At 31.0% G+C, this 22,371-nt stretch overlaps 1 protein-coding gene across 1 annotated transcript in view; it reads left to right on the forward strand.

The window, feature by feature from the left end:
* The window catches only part of LOC113375949 (cadherin-99C-like), a 204,826-nt gene that overhangs the window by 113,221 nt on the left and 69,234 nt on the right, over positions 1-22,371 (forward strand). The window contains exon 3 of the mRNA XM_026615885.1: positions 2,100-2,270. Within this exon, the coding sequence (XP_026471670.1) occupies positions 2,100-2,270 (171 nt within the window). The remainder of the gene's footprint in view (positions 1-2,099; positions 2,271-22,371) is intronic.

Below are 22,371 nucleotides of genomic sequence, written 5' to 3' on the forward strand. Positions count from 1 at the left end.
AGGTAACGAGAGTGAAAATATATCTGGAATCATTTGTGAAAAATTCAGAAAATTAGGGGCCCCCAAACAAATTTTTATACGGGGCCCCGCCAAAGCACGCTACGCCCCTGGCACGATGCCATACACCCCACCCCATTAGTTTTGTAATTTATTTGTAAAGGTATTTGTTGGAACCAAAAATTACATCTAATATATAATTACCTTGACTCCAAAATTATGAAAAAAAAATATACAGAATTTTCAGGTTTGTTACAAACCTGTCGCAAACATAGCGATCGATGAACATTTATTTCCTACTAAAACTAGATGACAATTTACGTTGTACATGCCAAATAAGCCGGATTAATTTGGCATCAAATGTAAGAAGCAAATAATTTGTAAATGGTTTTCCATACTTGGGCATGTATGAAATCCTAGGATCAAACATTTCCTTGAGCGAAATTTTAGTAGCTAAGCTTGCAGAGCTTTCACATTTAAGCTGTAAACGAAATATTAATTACTATGTGAAAATCCGAGTCAGCCTTGATCAGACATCATAAAAACGATAGATTGTCATGACATGCCGATTATTATAAATGATCCGATTTTAATACAGTTTAATACTTTTATCGAGAGTTTGTTTTTAATTAATAAATTCCTACAACTATCATTTCATTTGCAAAAGAAAGAAGGGAACTACTTTAATTGGCACTATTCGAGTGCCAATACGTCCAAATCGAAACAAAATACCGTAAATTACGAAGCATAAAAATTAAAATAAAATTGCAATTTTGTTCCATGAACACTAATTTATTATAATAGCACCAAGTATGGCGTTGATGTAATAGACCAAATGGTAAAAAATGTTTTTCATGAATTTGATAACCAATATTTTATTAACCTCCCGTAGGGTAAGTTATAGTAGTCGAAAAAAAATCGAAAATGACAATTTTTATATATCTTTACGTTTAAGAGGTTTCTGAATATTTTGGCATACCTTAGAAAAAATGAATGTATGTGTGTGTGTGTGTGCGTGTGTGTATGTGTGTGCGGATACAAACTTTTGTCGACGATTTCGAGAACACGGATGAAGCGATTTGAATAATTCAAAAAACATTTGATTTGTATTGATAAGGAGACGTGTTGATTAGTTTTTGGCGAAGGCAGGTCTAGCCGTTCCAAAGATATGAGGCAAAAAGTGACAAAAACGGTAACTCAGTTTTTAAGAGAACGGAGCGTCCGATTTGAATAATTCAAAAAACCTTTTTATTTGTATTAACAAGATGAAGAACTGATCAAATTTTCATGAAGGCAGGTCTATCGGTTTCGAAGATCTAGTGGAAAAAAATGCCATCTGGCGGTCAAAAATGATCATTAGACATATGCACATCAAATTATTAGATATTCTATAGATATTTTAACAATAAGTATAAATTTTGTTTACATTCCTATGGGTTCCGTACCAATGCTTATCCGTTAGACGGCGGCGCGGCGCTAACGCACTTCGATATTTCGTCTCTATGCAGTTAAGGCAGTACGATTGCTTTGAAAAAAAAGTTCAAAATTTCCAAAATATTTCAAAATACATTTTTCATCAAAAAGTCTTTTTTTTTTAAAAAAAAGTAAATTTTTGTCAAAAATTTATAGTTTCTCAAAAATCTAATGTTAATCTTTAAAAAAAAAAATGGTACGGGAAGTTCCGGCAATTTGCCTTAACACGATGCCATGCGCCCCACTAGTTTAAATTGGCTTAAAACTATATTTTTTTAAAGAACTCCCATCTTCTTAGATGAGTCAAATTGGCTCACTTTAGTAAAAATAGGTATATAACCAACATCTGCAAATCTAGTGTTAAACAGTGTAAATTTCACTTGCAATCAAACAATTAGACATTTCACTTGCAATCCTTGGTATCAATGACCAAGAACATTCGGCTTGTTAACACATATGTGAATATGCGCTATTTAATATAAAATGAAATTCCTTACCCGACTGATTAATCGTTATTACGCAAAAATATTTCGCGTTCTATCTACATAACGGATATGTCAATAATCCAATGCACCCTATCTAATATGGCTCATGGCTGGGATCGTGCATGAGCATTTGTCTAGTTCTAGTACGAAGATTGGCATTTTCTCATCGCTTCCTGTTATGTTTTGTTACAGTTAACGTGCTTAGTGAAGGCGACCAACAAAAAGAGGACAATCCCGATTATCGTCCGCGTGTCTGATGTGAACGACAACGCTCCTGCGTTCGTGAACACGCCGTACGAGACTACGGTACCCGAGGTAAGTGATCATATTTACTAGAAGTAGACCGATGCAAAATTCAACTAACATGTCAATAAATTCCAATTGAGATGAAAAATTCTAACATCAACCATCAAATAAGCACCTGGGTGCACCCCTCTTGCCGGCTATGCCTAACAAGGAGAACCTCAGTTTTACTCTTCTGGAAATTTCATGAAACTTAGCATGTTGATAGAGTTGATAGTCGAATCAAACCCCATAAAATATATTTATTTATTTTTTATTTATTTATTCATAAGCAAACCGTAATCAATAATAATAGATTATTTCAGACTCTTGTCAAGCTTATTCATAATTAATATTAAAAGGATAGTCATTTTATAAAAATCATAGTAGCTGCACGAATTTCGCTTCTGAAAAAAAGAAATGAAAAATGCATTCAGACATTAAATACAATGTTCATCATCAAGTTCATCATATTAAAGTCTATTTGACTACGAGTCAAACTCAAAATTCTTGCACAAGGTTGAAAGTTATACTCATTTAAAACCGTAAAAATTTAAATTAGCAAAAAAAAAACATGGTTGTACAGGCGATCAAATGGTCAGACTACATAGCAGTGGCGTAACTATAGGGTGGCGTGGGTGGCAAAATGCCACGGGCCCCCGACCTAAGGGGGCCCCGGCCCAGGAAACCGCGGACTACGAAATAAATTTTTACATTGTACATAAATTTTATTTTACCTGAAACTTATATTTTATATTTTTTTAAGTACAAAGTCGGAGTTAATTATTCAACCGAGCTTGCATCGAACTTACATTCGGCCGAATATTTAGTTACTTAAAACCAAAGCAGTCGCCGCCGCACAGCGAAAGTATTGTGTCTTATCTTTTATGCCATAAAGATGGATCTGCTTTGGAAAATCTTTAGTTTATATAATATGATATCCAGAATTAATTAATGAATTTATTATTGTATATATATATAATAATTTATACTTTATTGACTTTAAAAAAAAAAAGACGAACACGTGAAGAACTCTTTTCTCAATATCAGGGGCGTAGCGTGCCTTCGCGGGGCCTCGTATCAAAATTTGTTTGGGGGCCCCCTTAAAAAGAAATTTTTTATCGCCAAATATAAAAATACAAAAAATTAGAAGAATAGTTATTTATCATTCTAATTATTTTTCTATCTAATTTCCTATAATTTTTTTTCAGAAAACTGAATTATAAAGCGATCTTCAGATTTTCTAAAGTTTCTGTCTTTAGGAACAATAGTGACAGGACTGGTAGACTTTTCTGTCCAAAATTTTCACATATTTTTTTTTTAGTTTTAATTTTGAATATCATCATATTCGTTGAAATTTTTACTATTACCTACTTACGACCAGGTTGATAAACTAAGATTTCGTTTGGAGTACAAAGGAAAGAATTTTTATTATATGTGTTTCATACATCCCAAATAACTAATTATTCTATAAAGTGCAATAATTGCTCAGTAATAAATTCCAGAGCACCAAATTAAGAAAATGTGCAAACCACATTATTTTTTCAGAACATTTACAACATGCACTAACTGATTGAAAAAATATCATCAGTCATATAAGACTATCTCCATAATTAGAACCATGTGATCAGCGTTATATTTAAGTGGAATGATCTCTGTAATTATTCTCATATACCTTTTTTTATTCACTTCCAAGTAAAACCGCAAGTTTTATGGCTATGTAGCGAATGGCACTAAACTCGGACATGGCAAATCTGCAAATGACAACAATGACGAATGGTTTGGCCGCATGAGTTCGCGTATTTTTGCATTAAAAGTAAAGCCGCTCCCAATGAAAAAGACAATAGAACTGAGGAAATCGATTAGTCCTTATTGAAATATCGATATCATTATCGGAAATCGGAATCGAACTCTATCTCTTTCTGATAAATTGCTCAATTCAGGCAATGTTGATCGCCATATAAATATTTGCTATAATTAATTATTATATATATATATATATATATATATATATATATATATACAGATATGTAATATTAACTTAATGATCGTATGAATGAAAAGTAAAATCATTATTGAATACTTGCAGACTTGAATAAGTTTGATCACAAAAATTTGCAAGAAAATTTGTTCGAAATAATATTTTGTTATATTAAATAAAAAAAATCTGATCAACAAATAGCTATTTTTTTATATTCGTTACAAAATCTTAATCAATAAAGACTAAAATTTAAAATAAAATCTTTCATTGTGCAAAACTGGCGCAGAATCTTTCATTGGAGGAAAATTTAAAATACTTATAGCAGCGTGGGCCATCAATATCTCAAAAACAAGGAAAGTTAAGGATTTTTTAAACAACATTGTTTAAAAGTAGAGGGAAAAAGATATGTAATCAGCTATTGCCTCAAATCAAGCAATGTCGCTATCAGGAGATAAACGGCTATATTTGAAGTTCTATATAAAAGTATTTCCTTTCGTTATAATTTTTTTTAGTTGTGAGCACTGTTGTTTAGTTTACGAGACCTCAAAATAATTTATAAATTAACGTTATTCAATTGTCTTATAAGACGTATTGTTAATTTTAAGTTAGATTTAACAGGTTTTTTATATAACCTCTTTATAATAGCTTTTGCATGTGGGTTACGTAAAAAGTACCAAATTAACCTTTATCCTGAACAAAGGTGTTATCAATAAAAAATAGTTAATAAAAAGTATATTAAGTTAAAAAAGCAATTCCAGAAAAGATGAATAAATAGTTATTTTAACTCTGCGGATGAATATTTCTAATAAAATACAAGATCAAGGTTATATACAATGTATACTCTGTAAAAATTGTAGCAATCAATTGTATATTTTGCATTGGTTGAACAATGTAGCTATTGATTTGTAAAATCCCTTTAAAATTAAAACAAAGACATTGGACCTGTTTGCACCCTGGCCGTTCCATTTTACCCCGCCTTTGGAATAAAAAGGAACAGATGACAAATTTTTGAAAAACCATTTAATTTGTACAATGAGAAATTATCTGGGAGTTTTACTGAACGTAGTCAGATAGTTGTGTGTTAAATATGTGTTATTTGTTGTGATATAAATAATTGGTTTGGTTTTTACAATACAATTGCTGAAAGTTGGAATTGGACCTTTGTGCCCAGCTCTAACCTATTACTTTTTTGTTTCTGCATAAAATTTACAGTTAAATGACATAAGATAAATAAATCACAATAGTAGAAGTAGCCGGTGTTACTTCTACTTCACAAATATGTGTATATAAATTAATTATTTTTAAAAATAAAATTAAAATTTACTTTCGTGAAAATTAACTCTTTGAGGACGGGACTTTTGTAGTAAACCGTCCCTTGGTCATTTAAAATTGCCAACCCATATTAATGGAACTCAAATTCTTGCATTCCAACTCAAATTCTGGTCATATGTTATATTTATATACACATATTTTCCACATGATTGATAAAATATTTATTTGTTTCTTAACTATTCGGTTTGGTTTATTAACATTGAGTTTTTTGCCCATCGACGTATATTTAGGTGTGACACATATATAAGCAATAACTGCTTTTTCCAAACACATATTCGGCCAATTTGATGATTTGCGTAAAACGCATATATGCGCGGTTGAACATATCCTATAAGCATATTTAATGTACAGACACAAAGAATAATTTTTAACTTCCCGTAGGGCAAGTTATAGTAATCGCAAACTTGCTGTAAGTGGAATTCTGTCTTTAGGCAATTAGGGCATCGTGCCTTAAGGCAAATTGCTGGAACTTCCCGTACCGCAATTCAAAATTTGAGTAATTAAAAATAATCAATAATAATCAATAAAAGTTATTGATCAATGATTTGAAACTTTTAATAGAATTTCCAATCATATTGAACCATATTCGAAACCATATTCGAACCATATTCGAACCATCATGTTTTTGCACATGATACCGTGTTGAAATAAAAACGTAATTTCTGAAATATATTATAATTAATTAATAATATATTATATATATATATATATATATATATATATCATATATTAATTATTAATATATAATAATTAAATAATACAATAATCAAATAATTCAAAAAAAATATTTTTGCATTAGCATTTCCCAATAAATTAATTTAAACAAATGAGACTGCTTATATTTTAATTAAAATGTGACTATAAATAATTAATTACTTTTTATTCGTCAAATTTTACTTAAAATTTGAAATGTTTACTTAAAATGATATAATTTTCATGAAGTACAAAGAAAATGAAGAATAAATAGAAATATATATACTGCGGAATATTGAAAACTATTCGTATTCATACTGAAATTTTATTAACTTCCCATAGGGCAAGTTATAGTAATCGCAAAAAAATAGAAAATGAAAATTTTTGCATTTCTCGACGTTTCAAAGGTTTCTGAATATTTTGGCATACCTTAGAAAAAATGGATGTGTGTGTGTGTGTGTGTGTGTGTGTGTGTGTGTGTGTGTGTGCGTGCGCGCGCGTGTGTGTGTGTGTGCGCGTGTATGTGCGCGGATACAAATTTTCGTCGACGATTTCGGGAACACCGATAATCCGATTTGAATAATTCGAAAAACATTTGATTTGTATTGATAAGGAGACGTGCTGATTAGTTTTTGGCGCAGTCAGGTCTAGCCGTTCCGAAGATACGGGGCAAAAAGTGCCGAAAACGGTAACTCAGTTTTTAAGAGAACGGAGCGTCCGATTTCAATAATTCAAAAAACATTTTATTTGTATTGACTGAATGAAGAACTGATCAAATTTTCATAAAGGCAGGTCTAGCGATTTCGGAGATCTAATAAAAAAAAGTAAAAAAAAATGCCATTTGGCGGTCAAAAATGATCATTAGACATATGCACATCAAATTATCAGATATTTTATAGAGATTTTAACAATAAGTATAATTTTGGTTTACATTGCTATGGGTTCCGTACCAATGTTTACGCGTTAGACGTCGACGCGGCGCTTACGCGGTTTGATATTTCGTCTTTATGCAGTTAAAGCAGTACGATTGCTTTGAAAAAAAGTTTAGATCTTTCAAAATATTTCAAAATAAATTTTTCTTCAAAAAGTATTTTTTTTTAAAAAAAGTAATATTTTGTCAAATGTCTCAAAAATTTAATTTTTTCAAAAATGTTGATCTTTTAAAAAAAAAAAAAAAAATTTGGTACGGGAAGTTCCAGCAATGTGCCTTAAGGCTAGATGCGATGCGCCCCACTAGTCTTTAGCTATTTCAGCAGAAATGCGTGAACCCTGTATTGGTAATTACTCCCACAATACTACTGGTTTATTCTTCAATTACTAAATTCAAAATTGATTTTAAACGTGTGGCGTTACAAACGTTATGTCATTGTCTTAACATCATCGTCGGCTAGACATAACGATGCGTCATTACGGTATTAAGCGGAAAAGTAGATAAAATCTTTCGGATCGGGAGCAGTTTAAACAGCGTCGGACAATGGCTGAGAATTTTCACACGGGCAGCGTTTCTCCAAGTGTCCTGAACGACGCCGGTCCGGTCACGACGCTAACATTACGGAAATTACAAGATCAGATCGCCCTTCGCTCTTTTCCGTATTTCGAATTATAATTATTACCGTATCGTTTAGATGATTTGTGTTCAAATTAATTATATAAGATATTATCAATGAGGCAGTCATTAATTTTAGTAAATAAGATATATATGAGCTTGATAAATTTGCCTTAAGGCAAATTACTGGAACTGTAATGAAATATAGGATATTAACTTTCCACGAGATTTATGCGTATTTTGCCGCCGGAGTGGCGGCATCCGAATGGACAAGGTTAAATGTTTTTATTACATAGTATTACAAATACTGTAACTTTCATTATTCGTATTTTGTAGGCAAAATATAAGAGCTTACAAATTGAACGATGACGTTTATATAAGTTTGCATGGAAAGTAAATAAACAAAACTTAATGAAGCGAAGTTAGAATAAAGGATCTGATCTCAAACTTCGAAAAATTATATAAACTGAAGTGCAAAGTTAAAATTATTTATTTGAAGTATATAAGTGAGTTTTAGAACTTTAGCTAGAATTAGAAGTAAAATATGAATTATTTTCGAAATTCAAAAAAAAGTTGGAAAAAAAAATTAAATAAAAAAAATCTTTTTCCAAAAGCAATTATTTTTTCAACACAAGCAGAAAGTTGTTTGAATGATATTCCAATCGGATGCTTATTTTTTCCAAAAACTGCCATTTTGTGCACATTTATAGCTCCGTATCTCCGAAACGGAGCTGGACCTGCCTTTGCCAAAAAATAGTTATCACTTCTCCTCATCATTGCGAATTGAATGTTTTTGGATCATTCAAATCGGATGCTCCGTTCTTTCAGAAACTTTCAGAAACTCGATTTCTATTTTTTAGAAACGGCTGGTCCTGCCTTTGCCAAAAACTAATCAGCACCTCTACATAGTATATAATTACAATCATTAACATATTGTAAGATAGATCAGTGGATCCTATCTTATTTTAACACTTATATTGTATTTTTTTAGTTGCTAAATGAATCTATTACAAAAAAATAATTTAGGTATATACGTGAGCTTGAAAACTTTAGTCAGAATTAAAATTAGAATCCAAATTATTTTCGATATAACAAAAAAAATGTTTATAAATTAAAAAAAATGTTTGCTTTCCCCAAAAACAATCGTTTCGTCAATACAAGCGAAAGGTTTTTTAAATGCTCATTCTCTCAAAAACTACCATCATATTTACCAATACCTTACATACCAAAATATGTAATGCATGAAAACTCTCTTCTACTCATTGCAACTTTCAAAAACGCTTCAAAACGAAAAATTATCGACCAAAAATCGAAAATGAAAATTTTTGCATATCTTCACGTTTCAGAGGTTTCACATCAATTTGCCATGCCATAGGAAAAATTGACATATGTGTGTTTTGTGTGTCTAATTTTTCTTCCACGATTTCGAATTCCTAATGATGAAGAGACATGATTAGTTTTGGCAAAAATAGTCAAAGACAGTCGTTTCGGAGATATGGAGCATAGAGTGCAAAAAAAAAATACAAATTAAGTTTCTGAGGGAACAGACTATCCGATTTGAATAATCCAAAAATCATTCAATTTGTAATGATGGGGAGAAGTGGTGATTAGTTTTTCGGAAAGGCTGGTCAGACCACTTCGGAGATACGTGGCAAATATTAAAACAATGGCAGTTTTTGAGAGAAACTAAGCATCCGGTTTGAATAATTCAAAAAACTTTCTGCTTGTGTTGACAGAACGATGGTTTTTGGTGAAAGAAAACAACTTTTTTATTTCAAAATTTAATTTTTTTTTTTAATTTCCAAAAATTTTTTGAATATCGAAAATAATGCGGATTTTAATTTCAATACTAGCTGAAGTTCTAAAGCTCACTTATATACTTCTTCACTTATACACCTATATTAATAATTTTAACTTTGCGATTCAGTTTGTATAATTCTTATAAATATTACACAATTTCCCTTCATTTTGAATATGATTGAGTTTTATTTATTTACTTTGTATATAAACATATTTAAACGTTGTCTTGCAATAAATTAGCTCTTATATTTTGTATATGACACACGAATAATGAAAGCTAAATCATTTATAATAATTTATTTGAAAACATTTAATATTTCTCGAATATTTCATTACTGTATGGTAAGTTCCAGGAATTTGCCTTAAGGCCACCATATACCACTAGTTTATTTATATAAGCATGTGTCCATAATATTCAAAGACATCTGCATGATTGTGCAATTCGAATTCGATGTCAAAAACAAAATGAGCTCATGTAAAAATATTTGAAATCAATTATACAGCAATCTTGTTTTATGTTCAAGTAACATAGCATGTAATAAAATTTGTAATTCGAAAAAAGTTCTTATTGTGTTTCATTTGCTTCTTTCGAAGAACCTCTTCGCTTGTAACATAAGATAATCAGTTTGAGTATTTATGATCTTACAACAATATTTCTGTTGTTTCATACCATCGATTGTATATTATATTATCGTTGAGAGCTAATGCGTTAAAGGCAATTTCAAAATGATTTCATTTGGTTGCATGCCCATAGGCACATCCTTCTCGATCGGAATCGTCGCACGACGCTCGTAAATAGATACGTCGAGGGCTACAGGAGACCTATGTTTATGCATTTAGGAAAATGATAGGGAAGCCAAGGATGCGTTTTATAGTTTTATTCCTAAACGATCCCGACAGATATCTATTATTGCTATTCTGTTTATTTATAGAGTTGTAAAACTTTGAACTTGCCATTTGTAATGATCTTAACTTTTTTGTCAAATGTATTCACAAATTTGATCTTTTAATTGAAAATTCGAAATTTGATGGTCAAAATTAACGAAATTAAGAACTTATTAACTATTCGTATGGCAATAATTTTTGCATATCGTTTAGTTTAAAAGGATTCTAATCATTTTGACATACTTTAGCAAAAATGCATGTGTGTGAGTATATGTGTGTTGGTGTGTATGTACGGATACAAATTTTCGTCTACGATTTCGAGAGAATGAATCAACCGATTTGTATGATTCAAACAACATTTCATTGCTTTTGACATTGAGACGTGTTGATTTGTTTCTACCAAAGGCAGATCCAGCCATTTCGAAGATACGAAAGTAAAACAAATGGCAATTTTGACCGAACGAGTCATCCGATTTGAATGATTTAACATAATTTATTTATTTATTTAGTTATTTTTTAAATATATAGCCTACAGATTTCTTCCAAGAGGATTTAAAAATACAATTATTTTACATTATGGATAACAATTAACCTATATAGAAAATTACAATATATAGTAAAATTAATAATGCGCTTAACATAAAGTTACATATAATACAGAATGTAACAATATTATTTATTTACAGAAAAAGATAAAATAATGAAAGGAATTTGAAAAAAGGTTAACTAATAATAACTATGATGCTGGAACGTAAATCCAGCGGTTTCGAGAGATACACATAAAAGATGTAAAAAGTACCATTTCGCTGTCAGAATGATCATTGGGCATATCGATATCTAATTATTAGATATTTTGAGGGAAAATGGGTACGCTTGTGCCTTTTTTTATAAGTCATAATATTGTAAATTAACCAGTTATCTGGGAGTAAAGTAAATTAAATGGTAATCTGAATATTTGTCTACGTGGAGATACTAAAATACTGTTCTTAAATACGATGTATTAGTCATAAATTTGTACGAGTGATTAAATTGTACCAGAAAAGGGTGAGTGTCACAACCATCCACTCGCCAGGGACGACATGTAGAAATAAATATTTAAACAAAGCTCATAAATAAAATATAACAACTAGCTGTAAGTGTAATTCTGTCTTAAGGCAAATAAGGCTGGAACTTCCCGTACCGCAATTCAAAATTCGAGTAATTAAAAATAATCAATAATAATCAATAAAAGTTGATCAATGATTTGAAACTTTTAATAGAATTTCGAACCATATTAAATCATTCTATTTTAAATCATTTATTCTAAAATATTTTGGAAATTCTGAACTTTTTTTCCAAGCAATCGTACTGCATTAACTGCATAAAGACGAAATATCGAAGCGCGTAAGCGCCACGTCGCCGTCTAACGCGTAAACATTGGTACGGAACCCATAGGAATGTAAGCAAAATGTATACTTATTGTAAAAATCTCTATAAAATATCTTATTATTTGATGTGCATATGCCTAATGTTTATTTTTGACCACCAAATCGCTCATTTTTTTACTTTTTCCTCCATATCTCCGAAGTCGGTGCACCTGCCTTTCCAAAAATTTGAACAGGTCTTCACTCAGTTAATACAAAAAAAAATGTTTTTTGAATTATTAAAATCGGACGATCCGTTCTCTTAAAAACTGAGTTACCGTTTTTGGCACTTTTTGCCCCGTATCTTCGGAACGGCTAGACCTGCCTTTGCCAAAAACTAATCAGCACGTCTCCTTATCAATACGAATGTTTTTTGATTTATTCAAATCTCTTCATCTGTGTTCCCGAAATCGTCGACGAAAATTTGTATCCGAACACACACACACGCACACACACATACATCCATTTTTTTCTAAGGTAAGCCAAAATGTTCAGAAGGTTTTGAAATGTAAAGATATATAAAAATTTTTATTTTCGATTTTTTTGCGATTACTATATAACTTGCCCTATGGGAAGTTAATAAATAACAAAACAAAGTTAAAAAAACATTTTGATTTTTTTTTTCTTACATTGACTTGTTCTTTTCCTTTCTCTTTTGTATTTTGTCTTAGTCAAGTTAGATTATTTGTAACTGTTTAATACCCAAATTCACAAATAATAATTCACCCAAAAAGTCAAGAATTATATGTCACAACCGTCACAAACTTTTAAAAACAAATCATCATTATTACTGAGCTAAATTATCTAATTGTAAGCAAAAACTAATAACTGGTAAATAACTACTGAAGTGATCTATCTGTATACAATCAACTGCTATGATTAAAAAATTCGCAGTTTCCAGATCATGTTAATGTAAGGCCCTGACTGAAAGCAATAATAAAAACTTGTTTGAACAATCATTTTTCATTTTGCTCACTTTGGTCCCTATCTCAAAGTCAGTATAGTTTAGTTAGCTCATAGATAAGCTTAGCTGTTATGATGACTGTCACTAACGTATCCTGGCCCAACCGTACCTAGTGTTTTCTATTGGCTATAACATTTGAGTAATTAATTTTGAGAAACCAATTTTGCTAAGATATTTGGTTCAATCCAGAACTAGTAACTAGTAACTGTAAAAAACTGTTAAAAGTCTCAGCACTCGAACGTACACATTCATCAGGGGATCTATCTAAACCTCCTAAACACATCTAAAACGAAAGTATCGACAATAGAATTCGAGTAATGATTGTTGAGAGAATCAGTTCTGGTGATTTTATCTATCCTACGGTTCCGCTCGAACGGCGAATAAACGCGACCTGATCAAGGGCAACAAGGAACGCGGCGGGTAGTTTGCGCACATCGTTAATGAGATTTCCGCAATCAAGGTTATGTGAGCGACGAAATTAGCTCGCTATTGGCAACGAATGGAAGGCGACGAACCGTGCAAGAGAAACACGTTGCCCGATTGCGGTTTCGACACGTTAGCCGTAGGGCCGGAAACGATTTGTAGATTTGGTAAAATCGTTTAATAGAATTTGCACTGAGTCACTGTAAATGAATTTGTTTTTAAGAATTATCCGGGGGCTCGCCCGTAGGTAAGCGGTTAAGAGCGACGGGACTTGTTTCAGAGGTCCCGGGTTCGATACCCACTTCGAGCAGCCTGTTGTCAGGCAACATTGACAACGATTTTCACTTGGAAATATAGATAGCAATATGTTTACAAGTGAAAATAGCCCTCACCCGGCATTGTTGCACCATACTTGCCCTATTACAGAGATTGTAATAAAAATTTATCATACAGAGATGTGACAACTGTTTGGGTTGCCATCTGTAATAAAACAAACGTAGTTTGTAAGATCTTACTCACAACAGCTCATAGAACCCATTAGTTCTGATTGCCGTTCAAATAAAATTATAAAAAAAAGAATTATCCGGAAAACTTAATTTGCCTAATAATTACGAGCCCTTTTTAGCTAATAAAAAACCAAGAAATAACGAAATTTGATGTAGGTTAGGTAGATCCAGTTTGCTTTCAGTAATTATACTGTCTAAACTCATAAACTAAATGACTGCTCATGATATGCATAAAAAAAACAAGTATTGAATTCAATAGAATTTGCACGGCGTCGTGTAAACGAGTTTAACTAATGGTGCATGGCATCGTGCTTTAAGCCAAATTGCTGGAACTTTCCGTACAAAAAATTAAATTTTTTAACAAAGGTTCAAACTTTTTTAAAAACTGAAAAAAATCAGATTTTAGAGAATCTTGAAATTTTTTAAAAAAAGACTGATTTTTTTTATTTTTTTATATTTTGAAAATTTTGAACTTCTTTTTAAAGCTATGGCACTACGTAACTGTTCTAGAGATAAAATATTGAAGCGTGTAAGCGCTGCGTTGCAGTCCAACGATAAACATTGGTACGGAACCCATAGAAATGTAAACAAAATTTGTACTTATCAATAAAATATTTATAAAATATCTGGTAATTTGATGTGCATATGTCTAATGATCTTCATTTTACTTTTTTTTATTGAATTCTGAAACTGCTAGACCTGCCTTTCAAAAAAATTATCATTCATATTGAACGTTCTGTTATCTCAAAATCTGAATTACCATCTATGTCACTTTTTGCTCCGCATCTCCGAAACGGTTGGATCTGCCTTTGCGAAAAACTAACTAGCATGTCTCCTTATCAATAGAAATCGAATGTTCTTTGAATTATTCAAATAGGATAATTTGTGTTCACGAAATCGTCGACAAAAATTTGTATCCGCACGCGCACACACGTACACGCACACATTTACATCAATTTTTTCTCATGTATGCCAAAATGTTCAGAAACCTTTGAAATGTAAATATATATACAATTTTTTTCGATTTTTTGCCATTACTGTAACTTATCCTACGGGAAGTTAAAATTATCCGCAAAACTTAATTTCTCTATATAATTACGATCTATAAAATAATTTTTTCTATTTTATTCCTATAAAACAAGAAATTTGAATTTAATAAAACTTTTAAACTTAAAGATAATGTTAGAGATTAAATTAACCTTTCTTCTTTTCTTATCAGGCTTATTGTAACAGGGGTAAGTAGTAACCATCGGATTTTAATAGGGTCTTAAATAATATCGAAATATTTTTTGTGTCGATTTGGCTACTGTCCCGCAAGTCGTTCTCTCATAAACAAAAGTGCGCAGGTCCCTCATTTTTTGTATCTAATATAAAATTGTACTAGCATACAATTTCGGTACCAATTAATATTTTATATATTTTATTTCATTTCGTTATCAATCTTTGATAATGTGTTACAATATTTGCAAGAGCTAATTTGTTTAAATATCCTTGAATAATTTGAAAAATAAAACTACATTTCGGGTTAGTTGTAACAAAGTCCTGGGATTAATTGAAATTTGCAAGTATCGTATTCTCAACGTAGTGAATGTTATACAGATTCAAGTGAAAAAGTTTGTGTGGACTTTATAGTTTGGAAAATGTTGGCACGTGTAAAATGTGTTGCAGAAGACATTATACATATACTATTTGTATTAATTGCAGTTTACATCAATTTATGATAAGAATTCCTATTACATGAAATTACATGTAATAATTCATATTAATTATAGGTTATTTTAATATATAAAAAAAATACTTAGAAACATGTAAATTTTCTTAAAAGTAAGTAAAGAATAAATGATCAGAGGTATTGTTGTCCTTTAGTGTCGTTACAACAGCCCTAAAATCACGGGGTGAATTGTAACACTGCACTTTTTCTTGAAAATGATTAATTGTAAAATAATCAACAATGGTTATGAAATTATTTTTCTTATCGCGTAGAGTAATGAATAGTTACAGCATCTATCCATCTTTATTTCCAAGATATAAAATCTAGTACATCTCACTAATTACTCACTTATATTTTTAATAAAAATGTTATAATGAGCATATAGCTCCCCTACAAGAAATATCAATTAAATTACAAATTATTTTTATATAACACCTTGTTTTTTCACTATATTGAAATTTTTTAGCGCCGAATTTGATATTACTTTCCACTTGATATTATATCGCGTGGATCCGTATATTCATAATTTATATCGAAAGTAAGAAAAGTGCATGTCTAGCGTAGAAATAACCGTCTCTCTAGTGCATCAACCGAATCATTATATGTACTTTCATTTCTGTCTGATCCTGGTGATGAATATTATTCATCCGAGACGGAACAATGAGACTACGTACAGGGATGAAATATCAGTAGTAGATGAGTAATATTTATTGTGTTGTATACAATGCTTAAAAAATTTTTTTGTGATTAAAATATGAATTAACGTTACATAAACTGTAATATAATTTAAGTAAAACAAACTAAACTAAGTGAAAATGCGTTTTCATCATTGTGTTTTAAGGCAAATTGGTGGAACTTCCCGTACCATAATGAAATATTCAAGAAATATGAATTGTTTTCAAATAGATTATTATAGGTACTGTAACTTTCTTCATTCTTTGTGTTTACAAAATATAAAAGCTTATAAATTGGACAAAAAATTTTCAATTTCGATTTTTGGACGATTATAATAACTTTCCCTACGGGAAGTTAATAAAGCAGCACTGTGTGTAGTAATATAAATATATCATTCATCGATATATGTAACTTAATAACAAAAATTAAGACCATAATTAAATTATTAAAATATGTGTGTTGTTAGAAAGCAAGTCTTTGACTGACTCAAAATCCAACCCAATTGATAGAGTATTGAGTGACAGGTTTCCTGTTGCCACCATTTCACATTGTTGTTCCCGAGTATTTTGAATGCTTATATTTGATTTTAGTTTCAAATTGAAAATAAATATCATTATTACACGATATAGTAATCTTTGGAGCATGAAATATATCATTGGAGTACCACACTATTGTACCCGAACGCTTAAAATTCATCCATGATGTACTTCGAATTTCAATTTTTTTTTTTTCTACTTTGGTAGAAAACGGTTCCAAGAACCGCAGAGAAACAGGATCTACTTGTTCAGATTTTAGAATTTAGAAACACAAACCATTTTATTCTGAACGGGGTTAAATTTTTATGTTAATGGTTATGTAAATTTCTTTGCACAGATAGTAATTTTTGGAAAAGTGAATACATGCATGCATTATGTATCTTATAACCACTTGCATCATATGTACAAACATATCTAATTAGTATTGATTCTTCAATTAGTGTTATATATTTTCGATTGGCAGTCTCCTGAGGTGACTTATTTTAATATTAAAGAATTCCAGTATAATGTGTTTAAATTACAGAATAAATCAAAATGGCTCTTTAGAATCTCGACTGATCTGTGTCAATACTCCATTACTTGATCTTTGCCGATTTTGATCAGTTGTACATAAATTTCATCTCTGTGCGGCGGCTGTGCTTTCGTTATATAAAACAAATTCAATCACAAAACACATAATCGTGTACGCACGCGGTTTCTAAGTAATCTTTATGTTGTGCACTATAACGGTTATGCGAACTAATTGTAGACACCGGTCTTCGGCCGCCTCAGCTTCCTGGCTTGCAACGGCTCTTTCGACGACTAAACGGAGAGCCGATGCACCAAGAATTGACATTGATAACACTGTGTGACACTACACACATTCATTCCTGAACATTTTTCCTGAGATGGTTTTTAAGTAATTCGAGAACACTGATTCCGAAATTAGCTAACAGCTCTAATTTTTGAGATATACCAATATGCTAGTTTTACCACAAATTACAATAAAAATACAACATATTTTATTTTATGCCTTCTAAAGTCACTTTATATGATTTTCGAGCACGGGCAAGAACTAACTGATTTCGTCATAAGCTCCAACAATTGTCAGCCATCATGTGGATGTCCCACCTTCCTTGATATCACTCCTCCAAAGTACTGAAGTCTTGGTGGATACTCTCGTCCTGCTCTTCGCTAATATCTCCAAGATTTTCCAAAAACAGTACTGAATAAGAGTACGAATGATGAATTCAAACCAATTACATCAAATGTATCAGTTTTTAATTCTTCCTGTCTTCTCTTTTAAGGTTGGTTTTTGCATCTATTACTTGATAGGCAGGAGATGTTGATGTTCTAGGTTGTTCATCATTAGCATGGATAGCGGTTGTGTAATTCATTTTGAGTAGACCTCAATACCATTGAGGTTGTGGTTTATGATCATTTGTTTCTATTGCCTGAATGTATTTTATTGGTATTTACCACATAGAAGAAACAATCGTCTTAGTAATTTTGAGGTTTTTGAAGTATAATTCCTTTAGGCGTGACTAGGGAGTAAATCTTTGAAAACGCAACGGAAGTTGCGTTACGCCCGAACTGTTCATCATTCGCTCTCGATGATATCATTTCTATACGGGTCGATAGTGATTGTATTGGTCGTCGTGTCATGTGCGAGAGTTATTTGATTATATGCGTACGTCACTTACACGTCGAAGCGTGAAGCATATTGTTCGGAATGTCATTAGATTTTAAGGTTAAATAGTAGTACAGATCTTGAGTTAATTAAAAAAAAAATGGCTGAATCAGAAGTATATTTCATGCTGCCCCCGTAAATAATCATAATGAAAATAATAAAACAAATAACACATTTGTGCCGGGTAAGAAAAGTAAGTTTATTGAAGTAATTTGTATTTTTGAGGTTATCAAAATGGAAAATATTTTTATATGGAAGACAGATACTATAGCTGCTCAAAAAATGAGTATATCGCCAGCGAAATAGTCAAAACAAGTAGTCAATGAATGTATGTTAATTTCAATTACCTGAAGTTCTTCAAACACGATTGCATGATAAGTGTAATTGTGAAAACAATATTTCTTTGGGTGTTATTTAACATAATTGTATTTTTTTAAAGATTAATGTATTGTTTTTTCTAACATACCGAAGATAATTTCTTTCAGCATTATGTCTTGGTCACTTCTAGAAATTTAGAGAAAGTCTACATGTTTTCCATGTTAAGGAAATTAATTAAAAATATTGATACAAGTTCAAAGCCTTTTGTAAACACCGAAAGATCAAGATTGCATCGTCAAAAAACAACTAGAAGAGAATACATTGGTTACTGCTAATTTATTTGCCATACACTACTAGTTTCAAAAAAAATTGTCTATGTAAAATAAAAAGTGCCTCCAGGTCTCTTTCTAACTAGGGAAGCGATTCTGTACAGGTATCGTTTCTGTAACGCAATCGTGATCGTAATAAGCGGCATAAGGTCAAAACCCGACTGCGAATCGATTGCTGTGAAAGTAAAATCACAGACTATATCGTAAAATATAACTATACACCATTCTTCTACGAATAAAATTATGTGTAACAATTTTTTGAAATTAAAATAATAATTATCTTATTTAATTTAAAGTCTATTGTTCTGTCGATAATTAAGTTCGAACGTAAGCAAGATTCACTTATGCATTATGTTAAAACATCTAATGAAAGTTTGCACTGCGTGGGTGTAGGTGAATGTCTCTATGTATTTCCAGTACGGTAATTACAGTTAGATAACGTTTTAATGTTCGACGATATTTTTAATTTATGGTTATTGGCATAAAATTGTCATTGATATTTTTAGTTTTTTTAAATATGTTGTTTAAATGTACACATGTATTGAATTTTACAAAAATATACTTTAGTGGATCCGCGGGTAAAATGGTCCACCCACCACCTGTATCTCGAAAACAAGTAAAGCTAGATTTTTTTCTACTGTTCTTCTGAAATTTGTCATCTGTTCCTCTTTACTCCGTAGTCGGGGTAAAATGGGACAGCTAGGGGACAAATAGATCCAATGTCTTATTTATGATTTTAAAAGAATTTTGCGAAATAATTGCTGTATCATTCAAGCAATGCAAAATAAAAATTTCATTGGCACATTTTTTACAAAGTTAACACCGTATATAACCTTGATCAGGTATTTTGTCAGAAATATTCATCAGCAGGGTTGGAATAACTATTTATTTAATTTATTTCTTGTAAAATTGCTTTTTGACTGAATTTACATTTTTATCTACTACTTTTTGATTGTTTACACCTTAGTCAGGATAAAGGTTCAGTTGATCCTTTTTACCCCAAGCTTCTATAGAGGTTATATAAAAAAACTGTTGAATCTAACTTAAAATTAACAATACATCTTGTAAAACAATTTAATCACGTATACTTAAAAATTATATTAAAATCTCGTAACTTAAAAAACAGTGTTCAGAACCAAAAAAAAACTAACAACGAAACAAAATACTTATATCCTGATAAAGAATCAAGGTGATGGTTATTCACCTTTTACCCTTTAAAAAATTACTAATGGTGGTGAACATTTTTACCCGCAAACTTTTAATCACTTATAGCAAAATTTAACTATTCTAAAAACACTATACATCAAATAAAATATTTCTTTTTCATCAACTCATGGTGATGAAACAATTTCAGTGTTATTTCTTTTATGTAAAATTGGATATGAGTGATATGCCAATTATTTGATTATAGTTGCGTAAGACTGCATATCTTATATTTAATTAAATAAAATTATCATCTTACATACAGTTTTGAAAAGAAAATAGTAAAACGTTGTAAAATTGTAAATAAAAAATCAATAAAATAAAAAGAGAGTAGACAAAATTAATTAATTTATTTGATTTGTATTACTAATGTTTTAAATGATTATTTAATAATTAGTTGTATTATTATCATAGGATAGATATGCAAAATCCTAATTAATCTCATTTTCCTTAATGTAATATATTATTGAATAAATTAATCTTTTCAAACAAATAAAGTACACAATTCATTATACATATATTCATAATACATTATACAGACTGTTCTTCCGCGTATCTATATAGTATGACTATGAAACTAATATATAAAATTAAATATATTATATTATTCACAATATTAAAATAATATGAACTCTTTGAAAAGTAAAGTAAATATATCAAGCATAAACAGCAATGAAATTGGGGTTCCAAAGGCACCTCAATTTCTCCAATGCGAATTACTGTATGTAACGTAATGAAATAGTGTATAATGTAATTACTACTGTATGATGTAAAAACTTCTAAACTTATAAATTTATACACATTTTTTATAATTTTTGAAGAGTAATCAGAACTTAATAGTCCTATTAAATTTAATAGTATAGTAATAGTACCTTTAATAGCACTGTTGTACTAATTGGACTTGATACAACTTTGTTCGACTGATGGCACTCCAAACAGTTGGCCCATCTCCGTATGATTACAATTTCTTTAATAAGGATGATGATTTTCAATTGATGCAGTAAGAACTATTTTCACTTGTATCTATATTTTCAAGTAAAGAGCGATGTTACTACTGCTTGACAACAGGCTGCTCCGTATATGACTGCATTTTGCTAACATCCTATGTGCAGCTAGCATATAAAACCGAATTAATAATAATAATAAACTAAAATCATAAAAATTCATTGAGGATATCGCACAAGGCCTTTTTGCTAATGCAGCTCATGATCCAGTAAAACAACTTTCAAGCCCGGAACTGTTATTATAAAATATAAAGTCAAAATTGTCAACCGGCAACGTTAAAATTATGATTTACGTAAGGATCGTTTAGCGAACATTATCCTGATGGCGAGCGTGAAAATATCTGTTACGTAACGTTTTGCGCCACTGGCTCCTAGAAATGTGCACGAGATTGTTCGAAAGTTCCGTTGAAATGTGTTTTGGTTCGCGCAATGAGTAAGCGATAAACGACAAGAGATTTAATGGTTAACGGACAACCATCGGAGGAATGGTAAAAATGTTAACAGATGAACTGAAGCCTACCTATGCAATTTATATGTCGCATCTATCATGCATTTGTTCGAATGGTGTCATTAACCGGATCACCGGCATTAGTGGTTAGAATTCAAACAGCAAGGGCAAGCACTTGTTAAGGCGGTTGCGATCCTTAGATGTATCATATCGTCGTGTATATTTTTGCTTCTGTATTTTTGCTTCTAATGTACATAAGACATTAAATGGTTCAGTAAATATGGAAATAAAACTGGGAAATATATTTTTTTTACAATAATTAAATAGCAATCAGAAAAAAAAATTCTATAAGCTATTGTGTTGATTATTAGAACTCCAGTAACAGTACTGGAGTTCTAAAAATATGACATGACGGAGATCACCCCAGTGGGCTACTCCATTTTAATGCATTAGATCGAATGTTGTTTCTTTTGGATAGATAAAATTCTGGATTTACTGGCGCAGCCCCACAACTCTACGCCATAAGTCCAAATCAGTTTGATTGTCGCTTTATAAAGTAGAATTTTGTTTTCTAAGGAAAAACATTTAGTGATGCAGCTTTTTACAGAAATGATAATGCAAAAACAAGTGATACAAGGTACAAAATATACCAATTAGGTTTCGATTCGAATATAGAGTCGATCTAATGAGGTCCTAGTTAAGGTATAA

Source organism: Ctenocephalides felis, unplaced genomic scaffold (genome assembly GCF_003426905.1).
Source record: "Ctenocephalides felis isolate EL2017-DRISC unplaced genomic scaffold, ASM342690v1 CF-g0.4_SCAFFOLD_01886, whole genome shotgun sequence".
Lineage (NCBI taxonomy): Eukaryota > Metazoa > Arthropoda > Insecta > Siphonaptera > Pulicidae > Ctenocephalides > Ctenocephalides felis.